This window comes from Neolamprologus multifasciatus, chromosome 3 (genome assembly GCF_963576455.1).
Source record: "Neolamprologus multifasciatus chromosome 3, fNeoMul1.2, whole genome shotgun sequence".
Lineage (NCBI taxonomy): Eukaryota > Metazoa > Chordata > Actinopteri > Cichliformes > Cichlidae > Neolamprologus > Neolamprologus multifasciatus.
The window spans coordinates 30594710-30613659 of NC_140441.1; the positions used below are offsets into that span (position 1 = coordinate 30594710).

General features: G+C 40.5%; 1 protein-coding gene across 13 annotated transcripts in view; it reads right to left on the minus strand.

Annotated features, from left to right (window-relative positions):
* The window catches only part of nhsl2 (NHS-like 2), a 206917-nt gene that overhangs the window by 15524 nt on the left and 172443 nt on the right, over window positions 1–18950 (minus strand). For 12 of the 13 annotated variants that reach the window (XM_085138152.1, XM_085138209.1, XM_085138193.1 and 9 more), the window contains 2 exons: window positions 14807–15056; window positions 896–1078 (listed from right to left, as the gene is read on the minus strand). In XM_085138152.1, coding sequence (XP_084994278.1) covers window positions 896–1078; window positions 14807–15056 — 433 coding nt within the window. The remainder of the gene's footprint in view (window positions 1–895; window positions 1079–14806; window positions 15057–18950) is intronic. The other variant, XM_085138160.1, reaches the window with a different exon arrangement.

An 18950-nucleotide genomic window follows, 5' to 3' on the forward strand; every position in this document is an offset into this window, starting at 1 on the left:
ATTCCAACGTGTTTTGAACAACTGATTGGATCGGCAAAGCGTGTTTCTGGAATATTATGTTTTTGTTGCTGCAAGTGCTTTTTATGCAATTTTTGCAAAGCTATATGTGGAAGGAAAACGTGACCTAGGGCAAGCTAATGGCATAAGATGTAAGTACAACTCCTCCGGTTTCATATGCAAAACAAATTATTGTGCTAGCTTACATGGTTTCGGTTCTACAGGGATTTAAAAATAGTTACGCAAAATGAAGCGTGCCCGCTCTGACCAGTTTTAAAGGGTTAATATCTGCAAACAAGTTTGTGTCTTCCATGTAAACTATGGGCAACAGTAGCAACTGCTAGCAACCGAAGCAATCACAAGGAGGTTTTTACAACCAGTTTCACCTCAAAAAACCCAGCAACCACTCACTAACCAGTCAGGCAGTCCAGGTTTTTGCTTTTGCTGAGTTTGTCAAGGGCCAGCCTGTTTCCAGGCCTGTGTGACTATGCCTTAACAAGAAAGGAGAACATTTTTCTTTTAAAACTGTATGTAAATCCATAATCAATGACATAATAAACACACATTTGTCATGTTTGTTGAACAAAAAACATAATTCAAACAAAAGAAAATGTCCTGCTATTGCATACATTTCTTTTCCTAAGTATTTAAAGTGGGCAGAAAAAAATGATAGTCTTTCCACAGCCAAGAACTGTTCAGTGCTACTAACAGCAATACTAGAGTTTTATCTGAAATACGAGAAGTTCACGAGTATAGGAATTTCATTCTGACATTCCCAGATTCTTTCTTTTCTCTCTCTTTCTCTTGTCTTTGAAGGTGCGGCACACTTTATGTGAGGAGTAATAAGATCTGCACCATGGAGGGAGGGTAAAGAGCTCCCTGTTATGGTCACACACACCTGCAGGTAAGGTTGTGTCGAGGTCAGAGTGTGTCTTCCTCAGTGGGAGATTCTGGTGCGGTGTGTTGGTAACAGGCTCCAGGGAGTGGGGCTGGTGGGGGAAGGGGTCCCCGGGAGAGGGGGAAGGGGACGGAGAGTGCTGGAGAAGATCAACACCGTGGAATTTCAATCCTCTCCCTTCACCTGCAAGAGGAAGACAGCAGCAAGAAGGTCAGCAGGAGGGTGGGAAGACTAATTTTACCTGACACGCACTAAATTAAATAAAACAATATATCCAATCATGTTGTTGACATGGCAATAAAGTATTAGATTATGGCTCTTGAGAGACAGCGATGCGAAGGGAGATCATATGATATGATTTCAAGTCTCTCTTAAAAGGCTGCAGTCTTTCCTCTCACAACTCTCAGAGATTGTTAACACAAACATGATTTACTGCTTCTATTAAACATTCACTCAGGTCACTTTAGTGAGACACAGTGTCAACCATAACTCTGTGTTTGCATCAGGAGGCAACTTTTGGAGCTGTTTAAGGAAGAAAATGTGGGAACTGCCGTTTCTCTAGTGGCCACTTCCCTGGTGAAGATGACCTGCTGAAGTTCAAAGTGAGCATCAGAATGGGGAAGAAAGATGATTTAAGTGATTTTCAATGTTGTTGGTGCCAGATGGGTTGATCTATTTCAGAAATCTTGATCTGCGGAGATTTTTCCAATGACCATCTCTAGGGTTTACAGAGGATGGTGAGCAAATAAGCAAATATCCACTGAGCAGCAGTCCTCTGGGGGAAAATGCTTTGTTGATACCCAGAGGTCAGAGGAGAAAAGTCAGACTGCTTTGAGCTGACAGGAACTCAAATAACCGATCGTTACAGCCAAGATACGGAGAAGAGCATCTCTGAATTTGTAACACATCAAAGTTCGAAGGAGATGGGCTACAGCAGGAGAAGACCAGACTGGGTGACAGGTAAGAAGAGGACACACAGGCTCCCCAAAACTGGACAGTAGAAGACCGGAAAAATGCTGCCTGGTTTGATGAGTCATGATCTCTGCTGCAACATTTGGATGGTAGGTTTCGGGCATCTTCTGATGGCTGCAGCAGGATAACACACTGCATCTTAAAGCTCAAATCATGTGCGGTCGACAAATCTGCAGCAGCTGCGTGATGCCGTCATGTGAACGTGGACCCAAATCTGGGAGCAATGTTTCCAGCACCTTGTTGAATCTTTGCCACAATGAATTAAGGTAGCTCTAAAGAAAAAAAGGGAGTACACCCAGTACTAGAAAGATGTATTTCTACATTTCTTTTTCTAAATTTCTATATTATCTAACTGTCTAATTCTCTCAGCTTACAAAACTCTCATACAATTGCTAGAGGCATTGACAACACTTCAGGTGATAAGACTAAGAAAAGAATTCAAGACTCGGGTAGCAGTTTAGGCAAATTTGCGAGTAAAACAAAGTCAAGTGGAAGTCCAATTCTCCCAACAACGTTTTTTGGTTGATACCCCCTGAATATTTTTCACTATAAATTGAAGGAATATGGAGATTTCAAATCAAGACTGTTTACATAAATAGTGTCTAATTAAAGATGCATCAAGAACTCTGTTGATTTTCCCTTTTAATATTAACATTTACTCTAAAATAGGATACAGTTAATGTCACAGAGTTGCCTGAAGTTGGTAGTTGTTTCCACTCTTCTTTATTTCCTGCCACACAATTGCTGATACTTCAAGTGTCCACTGTTTAAAGTTGCCTCTGACTCAGCAGGTGTTTGAGAAGTGGCATAAGCAACACTCGATGAGTTCATCTCAGCTGAACAAGTGGAGAAGACTTTGCAGCTTTCAGTTTCATCATCGCCATAATGACTCCTGTACATGCATTACATTTTAATCCAGACGGGCTCATGGCAGACACGACGGAGAAACCTGCTGCTCTGTTGTAGCGCACTTCCCGTCTCTCTAATGTGTTTTGTGTGAGAACATGAATCCAGTGAGTCACTGGTGGCAGCAGGCACCTAGCTGGTTACCTTAATGACATACAGCACTGTTTCTCACCCATCCCATTAAGCTATCAGCCTCGTTTTAGAGCAACAGTCATATCGGGCTCAGCCTGCTGCTAAAATTTATGTCCAACAATGAAATTGTGCCACTTGATGAAGCTCTTTTAAGAGGACTGCGGTACTAAAAATCAATAAGTCAAGAAAGCAAATAAACAAACTGGAGCCAAATCAGTCCACTATTACCCACCCTGTGTTAAAGCAAACTTAAGGAACATGGCCGTACCGCTGACACTGACAGCTGTCACCAAGCACTCAAAACACAGATCTCCTTCACATTTGGAAGTCAGATGACTCCAGCTCACCCTCCTTCCATTTTTCTCCCTCCAGCTGTGTCCCTCTTGCAGCAACCTGTACGGATTATGCCTCCAGGCACTTAACAACACAGAATTACAAACCTTTGATCTGTTTGAGAGAGCAAACAGAAAACTAATGGCAGATATTTGATGCCCAAACTAAACATTTACAGAAAAATCAACAGATAAAGATGAATTATGCAAAGCTCAAAGGCGCAGAACAACAAAGGAAATGCGACTGAACCTAACATGATTAAGACTTGATGGCATGGCTCTGTTTTAGACATCAGTGACAACAGAGCTGATTAAAATCCCAGCATGAATAGTGCTACTGGTTTGTGAAGCCTCAAGATGAGCGTCTCAGCCAGAGTCATCTTGGTTGCAAAACCACCGATGTGACAACAAGGGTGGGGTCTAACAGCGAACTGGCTAATAACCTCTGATCGACAGATCTTTGGCCAATGAGCATGCGGTTTCATATCACAGCTAATCCTACATTTTGAAACACTTCATGACCAAGGTTTACTAAACAGACTTGTTTATTTTATTCAGTGTGATCCAAAATGAGTGACTGAGCCCATGCATCCAGCAGAAAAATGTCCAACAAGGTCAAATCAGAAAGACTTTTACAAGACTGCGTGTCTTTCTGCAACCACATCTATCACCATCTTGTGGCCTGGAGATAGAATGCAGGATTAATGTGCTTCCTCACTGGCTTCATTTTTCTGACCCAGAAGCTGTGCCCATGTGTTTTACTGTCTGTGGTTGCAAAGCAGCTTGCAGATGCACAGCAAATTCCATACTGAATGAGATTTGTCAGTAGGTTGAGCAAAGTCATCTCATATAGCAACTGTGGTAGAGCGGTTTCTTTCAGCTGGAAGATGGGTGAGTCGAGCCCTGGTTTGATCCCCTGCTCCTGCATGTTGAAGCATAATTGGGCAAGATACCGAACCCTAAGTTGCCTCCGATGTGTCTGTCAGTCCACGAGTGCCTGTGAATGTCAGATAAGATGCCTGAGCGTAACTTTTTTTTTTTTGTATGAATGTGTGTGAGGTCGGTTGAATGAGTTTTTTTTTCTTAATTACTTTTTTAAAATAAATAAACACATCTTCTTACATATTGTTCAATGAAATCCCTGATATGTGACACTTGCATAAACAAATCCTGCAGCTTCTTAACTATAAGACATGCTCCATGTCACAATGTTTTTTTTTGTTCCAGTGAGCTGATTTATTGACTTTCCTTTATGAGAAACATGGTTTCCATAACTAGGTAGAGTATTAGGGAAACCTGGTTTCTCCAGGATAAGTTCACCTGGGAAAATTGATTCCTTCGTTCCATTAGCAGGTAGAAAGTTTTGTAATTATTTTTTTACAAGCATGTGTAGCCCACTGTTCCTGCTTAATTGCCCTAACGGTCTATAGCAAACAGTGTATTAAATGATGTGACCATAAAAATCTTAACGCTGCTTAAAAACTATTAAAAAAAAAAAAAACAGTAACAAACTGCTGCTGCAGTTGCTTAGAAGAAACTTTACAGCAGGTATCTCTAACTTTTGCAGCCAACATCTGCTAATGTGACTTTTGTGAACGCTAAACCGCCAAACCAAAGTGCTTGCTCATAGGGGGTCATATGATTGTTGGGCTTTTCTCTGTATCTATGAAGCGCCTTGAGGCGACATTTGTTGTGATTTGGCGCTATATAAATAAAATTGAATTGAATTGAATTGAATTAAAATGCTCTAAAACTCGAGGTTTAGTGAGCAACTTTGTCTGGAGCTTTCAGCTGTGTCCCATGACCAGCTAATCATTTTAACAAAGACGCTCAAAACTTGAATCCAGAAATTTAAATCCAACCTTTTCCAAAGCGCTGATCAACAGTCATTGGCTGTCCCATTAAAATAATTTTAAAAGGGACACTTGAACTCTCTTTAATGGCACAACTGTATTTGGATGTGTAATAATGATTCCTGCTGTTACTTAGATGTCTGAAATAAGCATGCTTTTATCACCATCTTAACATTTGGAAACCTTTTGCTCGGCAAATCATCAAACTAATAACTCTAATCATCAAAACTTCCTGACACTTCCTGCTTCTAAATCTTTGGACACTCTTTCAATTTTTTTTCCCTAACAACAGCAAACCTGGATTCATGATTTAAGTCCTGACTCCTTCCGCTCGTCTGCTTTACTCATTGACTAACCTGCCCGTTTTTCCACCTGTCCTTTTATCTCTCCATCTTTCCAAGAGCCTATTCCCTTCAGTTATTCATCCTCTGTTTATTTTTGCAACAGTCTCCCTATTTAGCTCATTCACTGACTGCCACTCAATCGGCGTTCCCCTCTGTGCATGAATAAGCACGAGTGTTTGAGACTGAGCATCTCCAGCTTTCCAGCAGAGAGGCTAAAGCTGCGACTCAGCCGTGGCGTGGAGCTAAATACGACTTCCTGTCTGACTGTCATGCATTCACCCACTTCCTGCTGGTGTGGGTCCCTCTGTAATGGCGACACCGTAGTGACAATTTTGCATCCTCCAGTCTTGGCTAGCTAACTTTCCTACTTGAATATTCAGAGCAGTTCCCACTTTCAAGATCAGTCTCACCAAGCTGTTATTAGCAGGCTGTAAGTCTTCTTGTTCCTTCTGTGGGCATCACTAACAGACTCTGTTTAAACTATCAGCCTTCCACCAGTCACAAATCCTAATGTCTCCTCAGTATAAGCCTTGTTAAACTGCTCAGCTGCCTGCATGCAGTGAGTCTTAAGGACACAGAGGTTAGAATAGCTTTGGGCAAGAGAGAGAAACATGACAATCACAAAATACCACGTAACCTTACAGTATATTACTATAAGTTTCTAACAATTCTCATGACATAAAATAACATATAAGAGTGTTTTCAGTTTAAAAGTAGGACAACGTTGGGATCTAAGCAGAGTGATGGAGGCAAAAACGCACCAGACTGTTGCCTTAACAACACACATCGTTCAGACTTTATCTTTTGGACTTAAAACTTTTAAGGAATTAACATTAACATTCCAGCTAATGCCACAATTGTTTCTGGAGATATAAGTGACCATATATTTGTAAAGAAGGGTGGATTCCTAAGTTACCGGCTAATGCTAGCAAGCTTGGCTAGCAAGCTACACGTATAACCTGCATGAGGGAAACATGCACAAAAACACCAGCCAATCACTGCTAGCGAACAGGCTAATGGAAAACTAGGTGAGGACTGGCAGAATAGCTATGACCGTAATTTTAAGCTAACAAATTTCAAATGGATGGATTTGAATTTTTTTTTCCAATTATAACTTGTGAAGTTGTTATGAAGTAAGAAATTACCCATAGAGAGACTCAGAGAAAAACAGTTTTTCCTGTCACACTATAAACACGGTTTGAGTCAGGTTTCCTTGGCCCGTAAAATTGACTGCTAAGCCCCATTCACACAGACCTAGAAACCAGTCAGTATACTGTGAACAGCTGCAGTCGCAAGTGTGAAAAGTGCAAGTGTGAAACTTGTTGCAAAGAGGTATTCGGGTGCTTCACTATAAATCTTTTACCAATTGCTTTTATCACTAGCAGGTTGCCACCATCAGCAGAAGTTTGCATGCGTAGAGATTGTAGTGAAAGCATGAAAAGTACAACACAAACTAAAAAAACAAACTTACATGTGTAGCCCACTGTCCTGCCTAGTTGCCCTAATGGTCTACAGCACACAGTGTTTTAAATTATGTGACCATGAACATCTTGACGCTGCTTAAAAACTATTTAAAAATACAGAAAACAGTAACTGCTGCTGCAGTTGCTTAGAGGAAACATTACAGCAACTGCTAATGTGACTTTTTTGACAGGGAATGCTAAACCAGCATTAAAATGCTCTAAAACTCGAGGTTTAGTGAGCAACTTTGTGTGGAGCTTTCAGCTGTTTCCCATGACCAGCTAATCATTTTAACAAAGATGCTCAAAACTTGAACCCAGAGATTTAAATCCAACCTTCTCCAAAGCGCTGATCAACAGTCATTGGCTGTCCCATTAAACCAAAGACACTTTGCTTTAAAATCAAAGCTGGACCTTTGAAACTAGGTGCTTGTGGTGATACTTTATCACCACAACTTTAACTTTGGAGAGGATTATCCTCCACCTCTTGTTTACATTCCAGCACAACTCGGCGAGTAAATCTCGAGTGTCTGTAGGCAAGTCGGCCTCTTCCAGGCAAAATGCAGGTGACAGCAGAAATCTGCTAGGACAAAACAATCACAAGGAGATTTTTGGTGCAGCCCTTTCTTTATGAATGTTTTTCCCCAGAAACAGCCAGCAACTTCCAGCCACTCGCCAACCAGTCGAGCATAAAGCGTTTAGCGAGTGCCAAACAGTTATCGACTCAACAGACTATGTCTGTGAAACCAAGTCCTAATTCAACATCATAAGTTGTTACTTGGTTTAGGGTTTAGGAAGAGAACGCTTTGTGGTATAGCACAGCCTTTTGCAACGTTAAACAGCACTTCACCACAGTTCAGTGCTACATATCTAACTTTGTGACATCAATATGAGCAATCTTACAGCTTGAACAAACAACCTGTAGGGGTGCGTTGGTTTAAATGACAATCCCATCTTTGCGTTGAAGTTTCGGCTCTGTAAACAGTAACCGACTGTTAAAAGATTTTGAATTTTATTAATATTCAACTGTGATAATTGTTTATGTTTAGCTTTATTTGAATTTCGTAGTAATGCCTGTACATAGCGTGTCAGCAATTCTTTAACTGGAACAAAGTGACTACATGAGGAGGTTGCTCAAGTTTAGACAACACCCACTACAAGATCGTTAATCAACTTGTTCATCTTTGTCTTGCAAGTATGCTTTGTATGCAATCACCAGATAAGAAGTTGTTTTTCCTTAACTTGTACTCCACCCATGAGTAAGAGAGTATATAATAAAGTTTGAGCAGATGCTTGGCGCGCATTCCTGCACTGACTCTGTAGTTGACAAGAGTCAGTGCACAGGAGTCGTCCATGTACAGGAATTAACTCTGGGCCCGTGATTCTTTGCTTTCCTGAGGTTTTTCTCCTAACACCGACAAAAGATGAATTATCACAATGAAGACTTCTAAAGCTCTAACAGAACCACTGAAGCTGAAGTAGTGCCATATGTTTATACTAGAAAAAAACTGTAAAATTAAGTGAAATTCATAACTTCCTCTTATTAACATCAGCACCTTCCCCCTCAGTTTATAAGTGTTACACAGCATCCAGCCCTCTACGGTGTTGGAATAAATAACAAATAACTTCCTGTGTTATTCAGCTACTGCTGACCCTGGCTTATCATCTATCTTCCTGTTTGCACTGAATGCCATCAAGAGATGCATCTAAATTGCAGCTCACTAAATGGATTCGTCTTGTGACAAAGGGCACAGCGTGGAGCTGACAGGATTTGCAGAAGTTTTTCAAAAGTTCCACCCCCTGTCAGATTCCTTGTAGTTGGAGGCGCTCCAGGTAAGCCAAGAGGATTAGACCGTCGGCAGCTCAGCAGCAGGAATGCCTGTCTCTCACTCTCTGTCTCTCTCCACTAAAGCGCTCAGACTTTCTGCATTCTTCATTCATAAGTGCATTCAGAAAGCATCTGATTCGGGGTCTGGGACTGTTTTGCTCTTTTTATAGGAAACAGCAGCATTTGCACTAAACTCCTCGCTTGTGTCCAAGCCTCATTAGCTGTTATATTTGTAGGATTATTGACAGATTCACAAAATAAACAACTGCTAAATTATTTGAATTGTGAGGTTAAAAAAATGTTACTTTGACTAGATAAAAATTGAAGAGTCCATCTTCAGATAAGCTTTCTGTGTCATTATCCACAAATTAAGACAACTGTGGAACAATGGTGAACATTCCCAGGAGTGGCCATGCTACCACAAAAAGCACTGTAGGCCTCCTTTGCCTCACGACTCAGCAATAACTCAAATGTGACAGGTTACATGGGAAAACCACTGCTGACCAAAAAGAACAGGACAGCTTGTCTCACATTTGCTAAAACCATCTCTATGACCCCTCAAACCTTTGGGAAAATATTCTGTGGACAGAAGTTGAAGTCCCGTTACATGTGGCATAAAACATAAAACTAACGCTCAAAACATCTTCATATAACCGTCAAACATGGTGGTGGTAGTGTGATAGTCGCTTCATAAGCTGGATAATTTGCTGTAATTGATGGAAACGTGAAATATGCTCTCAACCAGAAAATCCTGAAGGACAATGACCGGCCATCAGTATATGCCCCGATCCTAAATACACCAGCTCTTTTACCTTAAAACTGCACTTTGCTAACCATCCCATATATCTATATCTCTATATATATATCTATCTATCTATATATCTATCTATCTATCGATAGATAGATAGATAGATATATTTGAAGTATGTTAATATCAATTAAGACATTCATTTTCCGCTGCTTATCCAATCACAGTGGCTGCTAGAGCCTAACCCAGCTGACAAGATATAGGAAACACCTTGGGCAGACAGACAATTAATATTATTGAAATAAATAAATAAATAAAAAACTGTGTAACCATAATATAATATAATATAATATAATATAATATAATATAATATAATATAATATAATATAATATAAACAAAACATGTTACCAAATAAAATGTCAATCAAACCTTGTATAAAAAGATCTAAACATACTTGTTCACTTTGTTCAACCTCAAATCAATTCAAATTATTCTGTGAGTAAATGCCTGAAAATGTAAAATTACACCAGCGACGTCTTTTTCACTGTCTGATCACATTTAGCTCGATATCCGTGGACGTCTGGTGTTTGGTAGGGCTGCTCAGAGACACAACAATGTCCGCCTTTCTGCAATTCAAAAACCCTCCAAATCACAGAGGACTCTCGAATATGTGATTACATTAAAATTTTACCGATGAACTCTGTCGAGAAAAAATAAGCACAGACCGATGGCGTCTGCCTGCTGCTTGTCTCTCAGCCTCTGTTGCATTCACATCTTTCACAGGCTAAAGTGCTTCAGTCATTCATGAAAATTGCTGGAGCGAGATGTGAGGGAGAGGAAGGAAAGTGGGAGGTGGGAGCTGCGACCAAAAAAAAGGAAGCTCTCTCACCACCCTCCATTCATTATTCTTCCATTGTGTATCTCACTGTATGCATTTTCTGTCCTCTGTCATCCTCATCACTTCTCCACCTTTCCCTCCATCTTTTTGTCGCTGCTGCTTGTAATTCTTCTTTTTTTGGGGGGGGGGACTAGGGAGGAGGAAGAGTGGTGAGTTACCATGGCAACAGCAAGCTGGCTGAGAGCTACCTGTTCTCTGGCATAGGAGGAGGGAAAAAAGCAAGAGACGGAGTGTAAAAGAGACAGAGGGATGGTGACAAGTTGGATAAGTCTGACGATATCTTATTTTTTTCTCATTTTATCCAAATCTGATAACAAGACCAAAACAAATTAGTGAGAAACCCTGAGAACAGCTGTTTTACATACATCCAAATGGCCTTTTTTGACTTATTCTGTTGTGTAGTTGAGCTTCATTTGCGTCTAAAACAAAAAACTGGGCCGCATCTTTGCACAGGGTGACACCATAATTCATTACCGCTAATGAGAGCACAGCAGTTTATGTGGCTCATCCCGAAATACACTACAGAAAATGTGTATGCATACTCTGCAAAAAATAGTACCCAAGAAGCATGCTATTTACCCCTGTTGGGGCACTGCTCGCTAAACCTGATCCTGTTCATTTAATGAAACCACAGACAGGCTTGATGGAAGGAAAAGAAGGAAAACAGAAGGAGAAATGTCAGTCTTATACTCAAAGTTCTTTGCTCTTCCTCTCGGTGTGAAGGAAGTGAATACCCACCCAAGTACAACGCCACAGGCATGCATCATTATACCTGACCTTTTCCTCCTCTACACAGTGGGTGAGGTGAGGTGGGTGAGGAGAAATGGAGAAAGAGATATTTAACTATAGATGGATATGCGCAAGAAGGAGGAGAGAGGCATCCAGTGACGAAGCAGTTGCTATGCCAAAAAACCAGGAGGACCACACATGCATGCAAAGACACATACACACACAAACGTAGGCAAAGTAAACAAGGAGGAGGCTGAGTGGAAGCAGGAGTGTCAGAACGATGTTGCTGAGGGTGACCACAGCATACTAACAGCTCTGACAGCACACACACACACAGGCAATGCACACAAGCAGAGCTGACTGCCAGAGATGGGCGAGCGCGATAAAGAATGTGATCATAGGAAGAAAATGTCCTCGATGTCAAGTCTTGTTTCTGCAGCATTTTCTCCCTCAAAGCTACAGGGAATCTGTCCACATCGTGCAGCGTCACCCGAGTTGTGTCTTCTGGCATTAACATGCGAGCTGATGCTGAAGCTTTCCCACTGTTTTTAATAACACTCTGCATCTGTTCTCTTCTCAAATCACTCCTAATTATTTCTTCATGACCTCAAGAGAATTTAATAAGGGGCTCGGGGTGAAACGTCTTCACCTGGTGATCTTATGCCACGGATTCTCTCGGCATGTTTCCGCTTCCCCGGAAGACTTCACCTGAAAATGTTTCCTTACACCTGTGTTATGAAAAGGCTTTGTCTATGCCAATCTCATGAGTCAAGAAATCAAGTTTAATGTGTGGACTGGATGTGGTGCAAATACATTTCCAAAAGGTGACTGATGTTTCCCATGCTGAGTACCTTACATCAGCTGTAGGAACACAACAAGCATTTAACGCTGAATTCACGAAAGAGCAAGCCCGGCATGAAGCACACACACACGGTGCTGTGCAAAAACTCTCAAACCACTCCTGATTTCTTGAAAATCTTTTGTTCCCAAGCAGCCAGAGTGTCAAGATCCTGGGTCACTGAGTTTTTAGACTTTACAGTTTATTTTCATTTTTAACATCTTCCAGTGATTCTTAGTTTGTGCTGTTATTTGCCTTGAGTTTTCCTTTTCCTTAGTTCTCACTAATATTTTTGGTATATTACTCTTTATGCATTTTCTCAGTTAGTTAATTCATGTCTGTGTTTTCATGTTTAGTCATCTCATTTCACTTCCGGTCTTATTTTGGCCATTATTTGTCCTCTGTGCCTGATGTTCAGTTTTACTTCCCCTCGTCTTGTTTCCTTGATTGTCTGGACCTGTGTTGTTCCCCTCAGGTGTGATCACGTACTTGTGTAGCTTCAGTTTTCCCTTTTTCTTTGTTGGTGCGTTATTTAATTCTGTTTCCCATCAGTTTGTTTTCCTGCTTTTCCCTGGACTCCCAGGGTTGTCATTATCACCTGTTGGACTCTTTTGGAATGTAGCACATGACTGGTCTGTATTTGGGGGTCCACTGCCACACTTGTAATTTTTTTTTAAAGTGGTCCTGAGCAATAGTTTTCCAGGACTAAAATGATCTATAGCAGATAAACAGTATCTGGAAGTTTTGTCCTTAAGAAATTGGAAAAAGATCCAGTAAAGACCTGCCACGGGAGCTGGGAGATTTATCTGGTCTTTCAGCTGATCCGTCTACTGTTCACTGGACCCTCATCAGAAATGGTCTCAGTTGAAGGGTGGCTGTCAAGAAACCATTTTTAAGGAAGGGAAACATGGAGAAAAGACTGAGGTATGAAAATTACACAAGAACTGGACTTGTGTAATTTCATTGACAACAAATCTTATGGAGTGATGCAATCCATATTTAAAACTTTTACTTCCAATTATCGTCTATATGCATGGAGCAGGTCAGGAGAGAGGTGCAACAGCGAGAGTCTGCAGCCATGTATAAAACATCATGGTTGCATTTCAGCCAGTCATGTTGGAGAGGTTGTCAAAACTAATTGAATTATGAATGCTGTCATGGACTTTAGATGGTTTGGACATGTGCAAAGGAGAGATAGTGGGTATCCTGGACAAAGCATGTTGAGTATGGAGTAGCCATTTGGAAAAATACAGATGACCAGAGAGGAGGGGTGGGGTGAGATGGAGGAATATGATCCACTGTGGCAACTCGTAGAGGTAGCAGCTGAAAAGGGATAAACAAGACACTATGAGGACTGTCAAAGACGACCATGCACCATGTGGAAGAGGTATCTGCCAAATTTGTTGAGCAGGATTAATATTAGCACTGTTTTTCAGCCTGGAGCTTACGGTTCTTCTTTGGAGAAAGACAAGATTGTGTTGCTTTTCCAGCACGCATTTAATACACAACCACAAAGAAGCTAAAGCCAAATTGGACTGATGTGACCTCCAAAGGGATGGAAATTCAGATTTACCGCATGTTGTAGCTTTCCTTGAGTCTGATTTGCCATGACTCTCACTTTTACAGCTCTCACACAACTCCTTCGAGAACAGCACAGGTGACAGTGAAGGCCCTCACAAAGCCAGGACTCTAAAACCAACAGTGTTGTTGTTTTGCTGCTCACAGAAACCATCTTTATTTGGAGATAAAATCTTTTCTATTCTCAACATGACAGGAGCCGTCTGAAAGCTGCCAAATGATGATTCATTTCCAATCTCATATTCAGGCTTAATCTATTTAATTTTGAATTATTTTTCAGTGAAATTTCATATTGAAGCCATAAATTCTAATAAATGCGAAAAAGGCTCAAAGGCACCTGGCTGCACCAATCAACAAGCATCTTGGCACATCTCTCATCAGCCCAGATAATTAACCTCAGTCTAACCCCTCTACTCAATAAGCATCTGACATCTTCAACAAGGCTCCAACTAATGGCATTTTCCATTATTATATGATTATTTGACTAACAGGTATGCTTAGGGGTGTCTATCTTCCATCTATGGCTCAAAGTTGAGTTTTCGAGTTGGCTAAATGACAACCAGAACCCCAAAGATGCTCAATGCTCACATTTGAGAAGTTGAAACCAAAGTATGTTTGCCTTTTTTTTTTTAAATGAATGACCCAAACTCTGCTGATTACAAATCACAAATCACTTGAGCACTTCTTTAAAATGAGCACAACTTGAGCTGTTGACCATCTCACAGCTGGACTGGAAACATTACCACTAATTCACAGGCTGGATGCCAATCGTCTCTGTGTTTACACGTACCCATTAAAACACAGCAAACTCTTTTTACTTTGATGGCTCGGGATCACTCTGGTCCAGCCAATGAAACATTCATGTGTTCCCTCAGAGGAACTGTAGCAGTGCCAGTCCAAAAACTTCTAAGAAAGATCAAGGAATTATTACACTTTCTATGCTGACTTTGTCCACAATTTTCATGCGGCACTACCTCTGTAATGCTGTTGCCATGAAAACATCCTGGAGGCTCAGGTGACTCAGATGCATGTGTCAGAGTAATGACTTTCAATCAGTTGCATACACTCACCTTTCCTGTCAGTTCACCACAGTGTTGTTGAGAAACACAGCAAGAAATAGACTTCAGAAATACTCCCATTGCCTTATAAGTGCACCTTCACATTGCAGTTTCCACAAAATTATTAATTTGTAAATTCATTTGGTCATTTAAGACTGCATCAAATATACTGACAGCATTAGCAATTGTTACCACACCTGATCTTAGACTATTTTGGGCATTTTGTTTTTGTACCTGTGACGTCGAGTGGTAAGAAGTGTGCCGGTGTGCGTCTTCCCAGGTGCCAGCGAGGTTTTTCGGCGACTGGCGGTCCAGTTGTGGCCGACGTGGCAGTACTGCTGCTACTGTTGTTACTGCTCCAGCCTAGAGGGGGCCGGTCTGAGCTGCAGGGGGATGGAGACGGGGATGGAGATAGGTCGGTAACAGACCTCAGACCAAACACAGAGGAGGTGGTTTCATCTTCGTAGAGCTGCTTTGATGCTGGCTGCAAGAAGAAACAGAAAGGGAAAACCGCTATGTCATCAAATAGTGATGCACAGTTTGATATACTGAAGTCGAGAATGGTTGAAAGGGTCTGATTTCCCCAGGAAGATATATATAACCTTTTAGAAAGTACTGTGGAAAGTATTTTTACGTCTTGATTTCTTAGTTTTTTACATATTTGTCACTTCAAAAGCCCTTTTACCCACTCTCTTTCTTATCTTTGAATCATGAACTTCTTTAGATGTTGTTCTGGGTTCATTTGTGACCTCCTGGATGAGTTGTCCATGTTCTTTTGGAGTGATTTTGGCAGAATTATCACTTATTTTTAGTTGGGTTACGTTTGTTTAGCATTAAAACATGCCATATAGGTGTTAAACCTTGGTTATTTGGATGGATATGTGCAGATGAAAGATCAGTATTTGATCAAAATTGTTCTGACAGCTGGAAAGAAAGTGATTGCAAGAACTGGTGTTCTATTATTTAGCTTCATGTTCAAACTAAATAATAAAAAAGCTATTTAAAAATTTTAAAAAAACATGGAAAAAAACAAAGAAATCATAAAAGGGGCAAATACTCTTTTTTAGTACTGTAAATATAAATATGGAGTCGGCATATTTATTTACTTATCCATTTATTAACCACTTGTTACTGGTTCTCATAATCACCTTTATGAACGGTAGGGCTGTATCTACTGTGGAATTATGGGCTGAAAAAAATCGTATATTATATTACATGCAGTACCAGTCAAAATGCTGGACATGTTCAAATTACATCACACTACCTTCGAACAGTTAGTCGGTATAAGCTGATGTAATGAAATCGATAAATGCAACTGTGAGTTTATATCAGTCAACAATGCCAATATGTTCAGACACTATATTTGTGCATCCTTCATAAATGACTGTTAGCTTTTACATTTACACGTCCAGGAGTTAAAGTGAAATAGAAATGTATTCATTTGGAGGTGTGAAATTAAAGTCTCATAAACTTGTTTTTACTCTGTTTGGTTGAGCAACCTGACAACATGTTACTAGGCAGCTAGTGTAAAGCTGACCTGTTCATTACATGATGAACTTTGTATGAATCCCAGCTCAAAATAAACCTTATTTGTCACGAGCTGTGACTGGGTGTAGCTCTTCAGTTCATCCATTGTTTTAGGCCAACTTTATTCTGATTGGTTGCCTCTGTTTAATGGAAGGCTTGAATACATGGCTAAATAATGGTTACCCATTTTTATACAAATTGAATGTTGGAGGCTAAAGGCTTTACTTTTTAATAAAAAAAAACAAAAACGTGAGTGTTTCTCATGTAGAAAAAAAAATCATAGATTCTGCACTCAGTGAGATTATTTTAAAAATGTTTCAGGCTACCTGCAGATTGAAAGAAAATCTAACATGCTGCTTAAAATCCAAATAATTTTAGTAAGTTTCTTTAGTGAAATCCAAGATATTGTCTTCCCCTTCAGTCATGGTAATGCATCCTGAGCTCCAATGGTTCAAATGTAATTTCCTCACAACAAGATCTCCATTTCCCTCATATTGTACACGTTCAAACTCTTTAAAAGTTATTGTTCCCATTTTCTGCCCAAGCTGTTTTGAAAATTAGCCAATAAAGCACTTTCTCCCTTTAAACTGCTGTTACTGGCTCAAACACACAAGAAAAACAAAATAACCTCAGAATTCAATTTGCAGTAAAAATCAATAGAACCAAAATCCTGTAGGAGTCCAGACAGCCGGCGGAGGTCATCTACTCATGAACCTCCTCCAAAATTAAATGTTTTGTCCCCTTTAAGCAACTTCAGTGCCTGTAAGAGGAAGGATTAGTAGGGTAGCTAAGCAGTCAGCAGGGTTACAAAACAGAGAACGAGAGAAAATGCTGTCTCATTTTCACCTGTCTCATAAAACTGAGAGAGCTAATGCAGAGAAATGACAGAAGTGAATCTGAAGTGAGATAGAAACATAAAAAAGAAAAAAACTGATTTGACGTGATTAGCTGACAGGGACGGAAACTGACAGAGCAGCAGAGACACTGTTTGTTCTGTCCCTGATGGCAACAGGAAGGTGCAGCTGTGAGGGAACGGGCATCTGTCAACTGTCTGCCATTAGATCTACAGTATCAGGCATCTCTGCCCTTAAGCAAGGCAATGAAACTGTCGAGGCTGCTGCAATGCAGGAAACACTCCAGTCTATCCTCCGCCTCATGAGAGACGTAAAGCTATCTCGTGGGAATCTGCCATTCTCTAATTGAAATGAGCCCAAACAGAGAGAAAGGCATTAAGTTAAGAGAGCTCTTTAGCAGCTCGCTGAAGGAATATTGCATCAGTCGGTGTGCAGGAAATGTGCAGCCATCTTGCAGTAAAATCACGGTGGGAGTTCAATGAGCTGGGGAAATAGACTGAGAAGTACTAATGGAAAAGGGAAAGAGTGAAAAGAGAGAGGCTCTATGTATAGCTGTAGCTTGTTTGACAAATTGTGATCATAGATTATCATTGAGACGCCCTGAAGCACTTTAACATCTATGTTTGCATTCTCTTTCTTGCCTTCAAAAATCAGTCAGTAAGTCCTCAATGTGCAGGCGCCGGCTGACAAGAAAGCACTTACGTCACATGCTATTTTGATTTCTTATCGAGTGCTAATGATACTTCCATCTGGAAGACACTAAATGGTTTGGCATTTGTTTGTAGAAACCTGCTGAGAGTGTGAAAAGGACGATGACTAATCCTGAGAAATCTGAATGAGGGGGCGGGATATACCGTGCAACAGTTCTCGGATAATTCGGCTTCATGGGAAAAAAATAAAGGGATGATAACAACAGCAGTGAAGCATTTTGTCACAACACAACTTTCAGCTGTAAAACCGTCTGATATGCCGAAGCAGTAATTTGTTGGAATAGTGCATTGTGTCGCCGATTTGCTGAATTAAGCTGTCCAACGGCCAATTAGAAGACATGCTCATTCCGAACTTCAAGTTACAATCATTAATAGAAAAGGATGGAGTCTTTATTATCAGTCCTCATTGAGCGGAGCAAATCTGCATCAGTGATCAGTCAAGGACAAACAACGCGCAGAAGTTCAAATAATACAGAGGCAATACACACACAAGCACAGACATGTAAATGTGAACAGAGACACAGCAATTAGAAGATGCCAAACGCAGACTCAGTTTCCACTTGGCATGTCATACTATAACAAAAAGAGAAATTAAAGACTTTTAGGAGCCTTAATGCCACTAATGGCTAAAACATAAAAACGGGATGGCAACCTATGTTCAACTAGGAAAAACTAGTAGTTGTTCAGGAACTGCATTGAATTTTTTGATGCCAGTGATTGATTGCAAGCATTTGCGACAGTGACTGTTGGCCCGTGGGCGCACCCTGATTCCAATCAGTCACAACCTTGGAAAGAGTTTCATCCCATCCAAAGGTGACAATACAACCAATCATGTGCCAGATAGTTAGGAGACCTGTTGTGAACTACTGTATACAACAGGTCGAAATATCAGCTACCAAGTTGCATCCATGACTCATGTGGACATTCAGGACAACTGTGTAGATCCATAAGAGAAATTTGGTCAACGTGACAAATTTTGTTGGACAAATCTATTCTATAAGTACGTCTTGCTGATACTATGTCTACTATGTCTTCTCTACAGCAAAGCTTCTGCATGAAGCTCAGTACAGGACTGGCCTATTGCTTCTTTAGCTAATAACGTTAATCATTTTATTACGCTACCATGTATCTTCCATCTAAGGCCCACAGACTGTATAAAAGATGGATATAGCTGCTGTGAACTATTAGTTTTTGAGGTCCTACTATGAAGAAGTTGTTATTTTCCTGTTTGAAAGTTGAGGGTTCGGGATCATTTACCCACAAGTCTCTAAAAAACCAGGAGCTTTT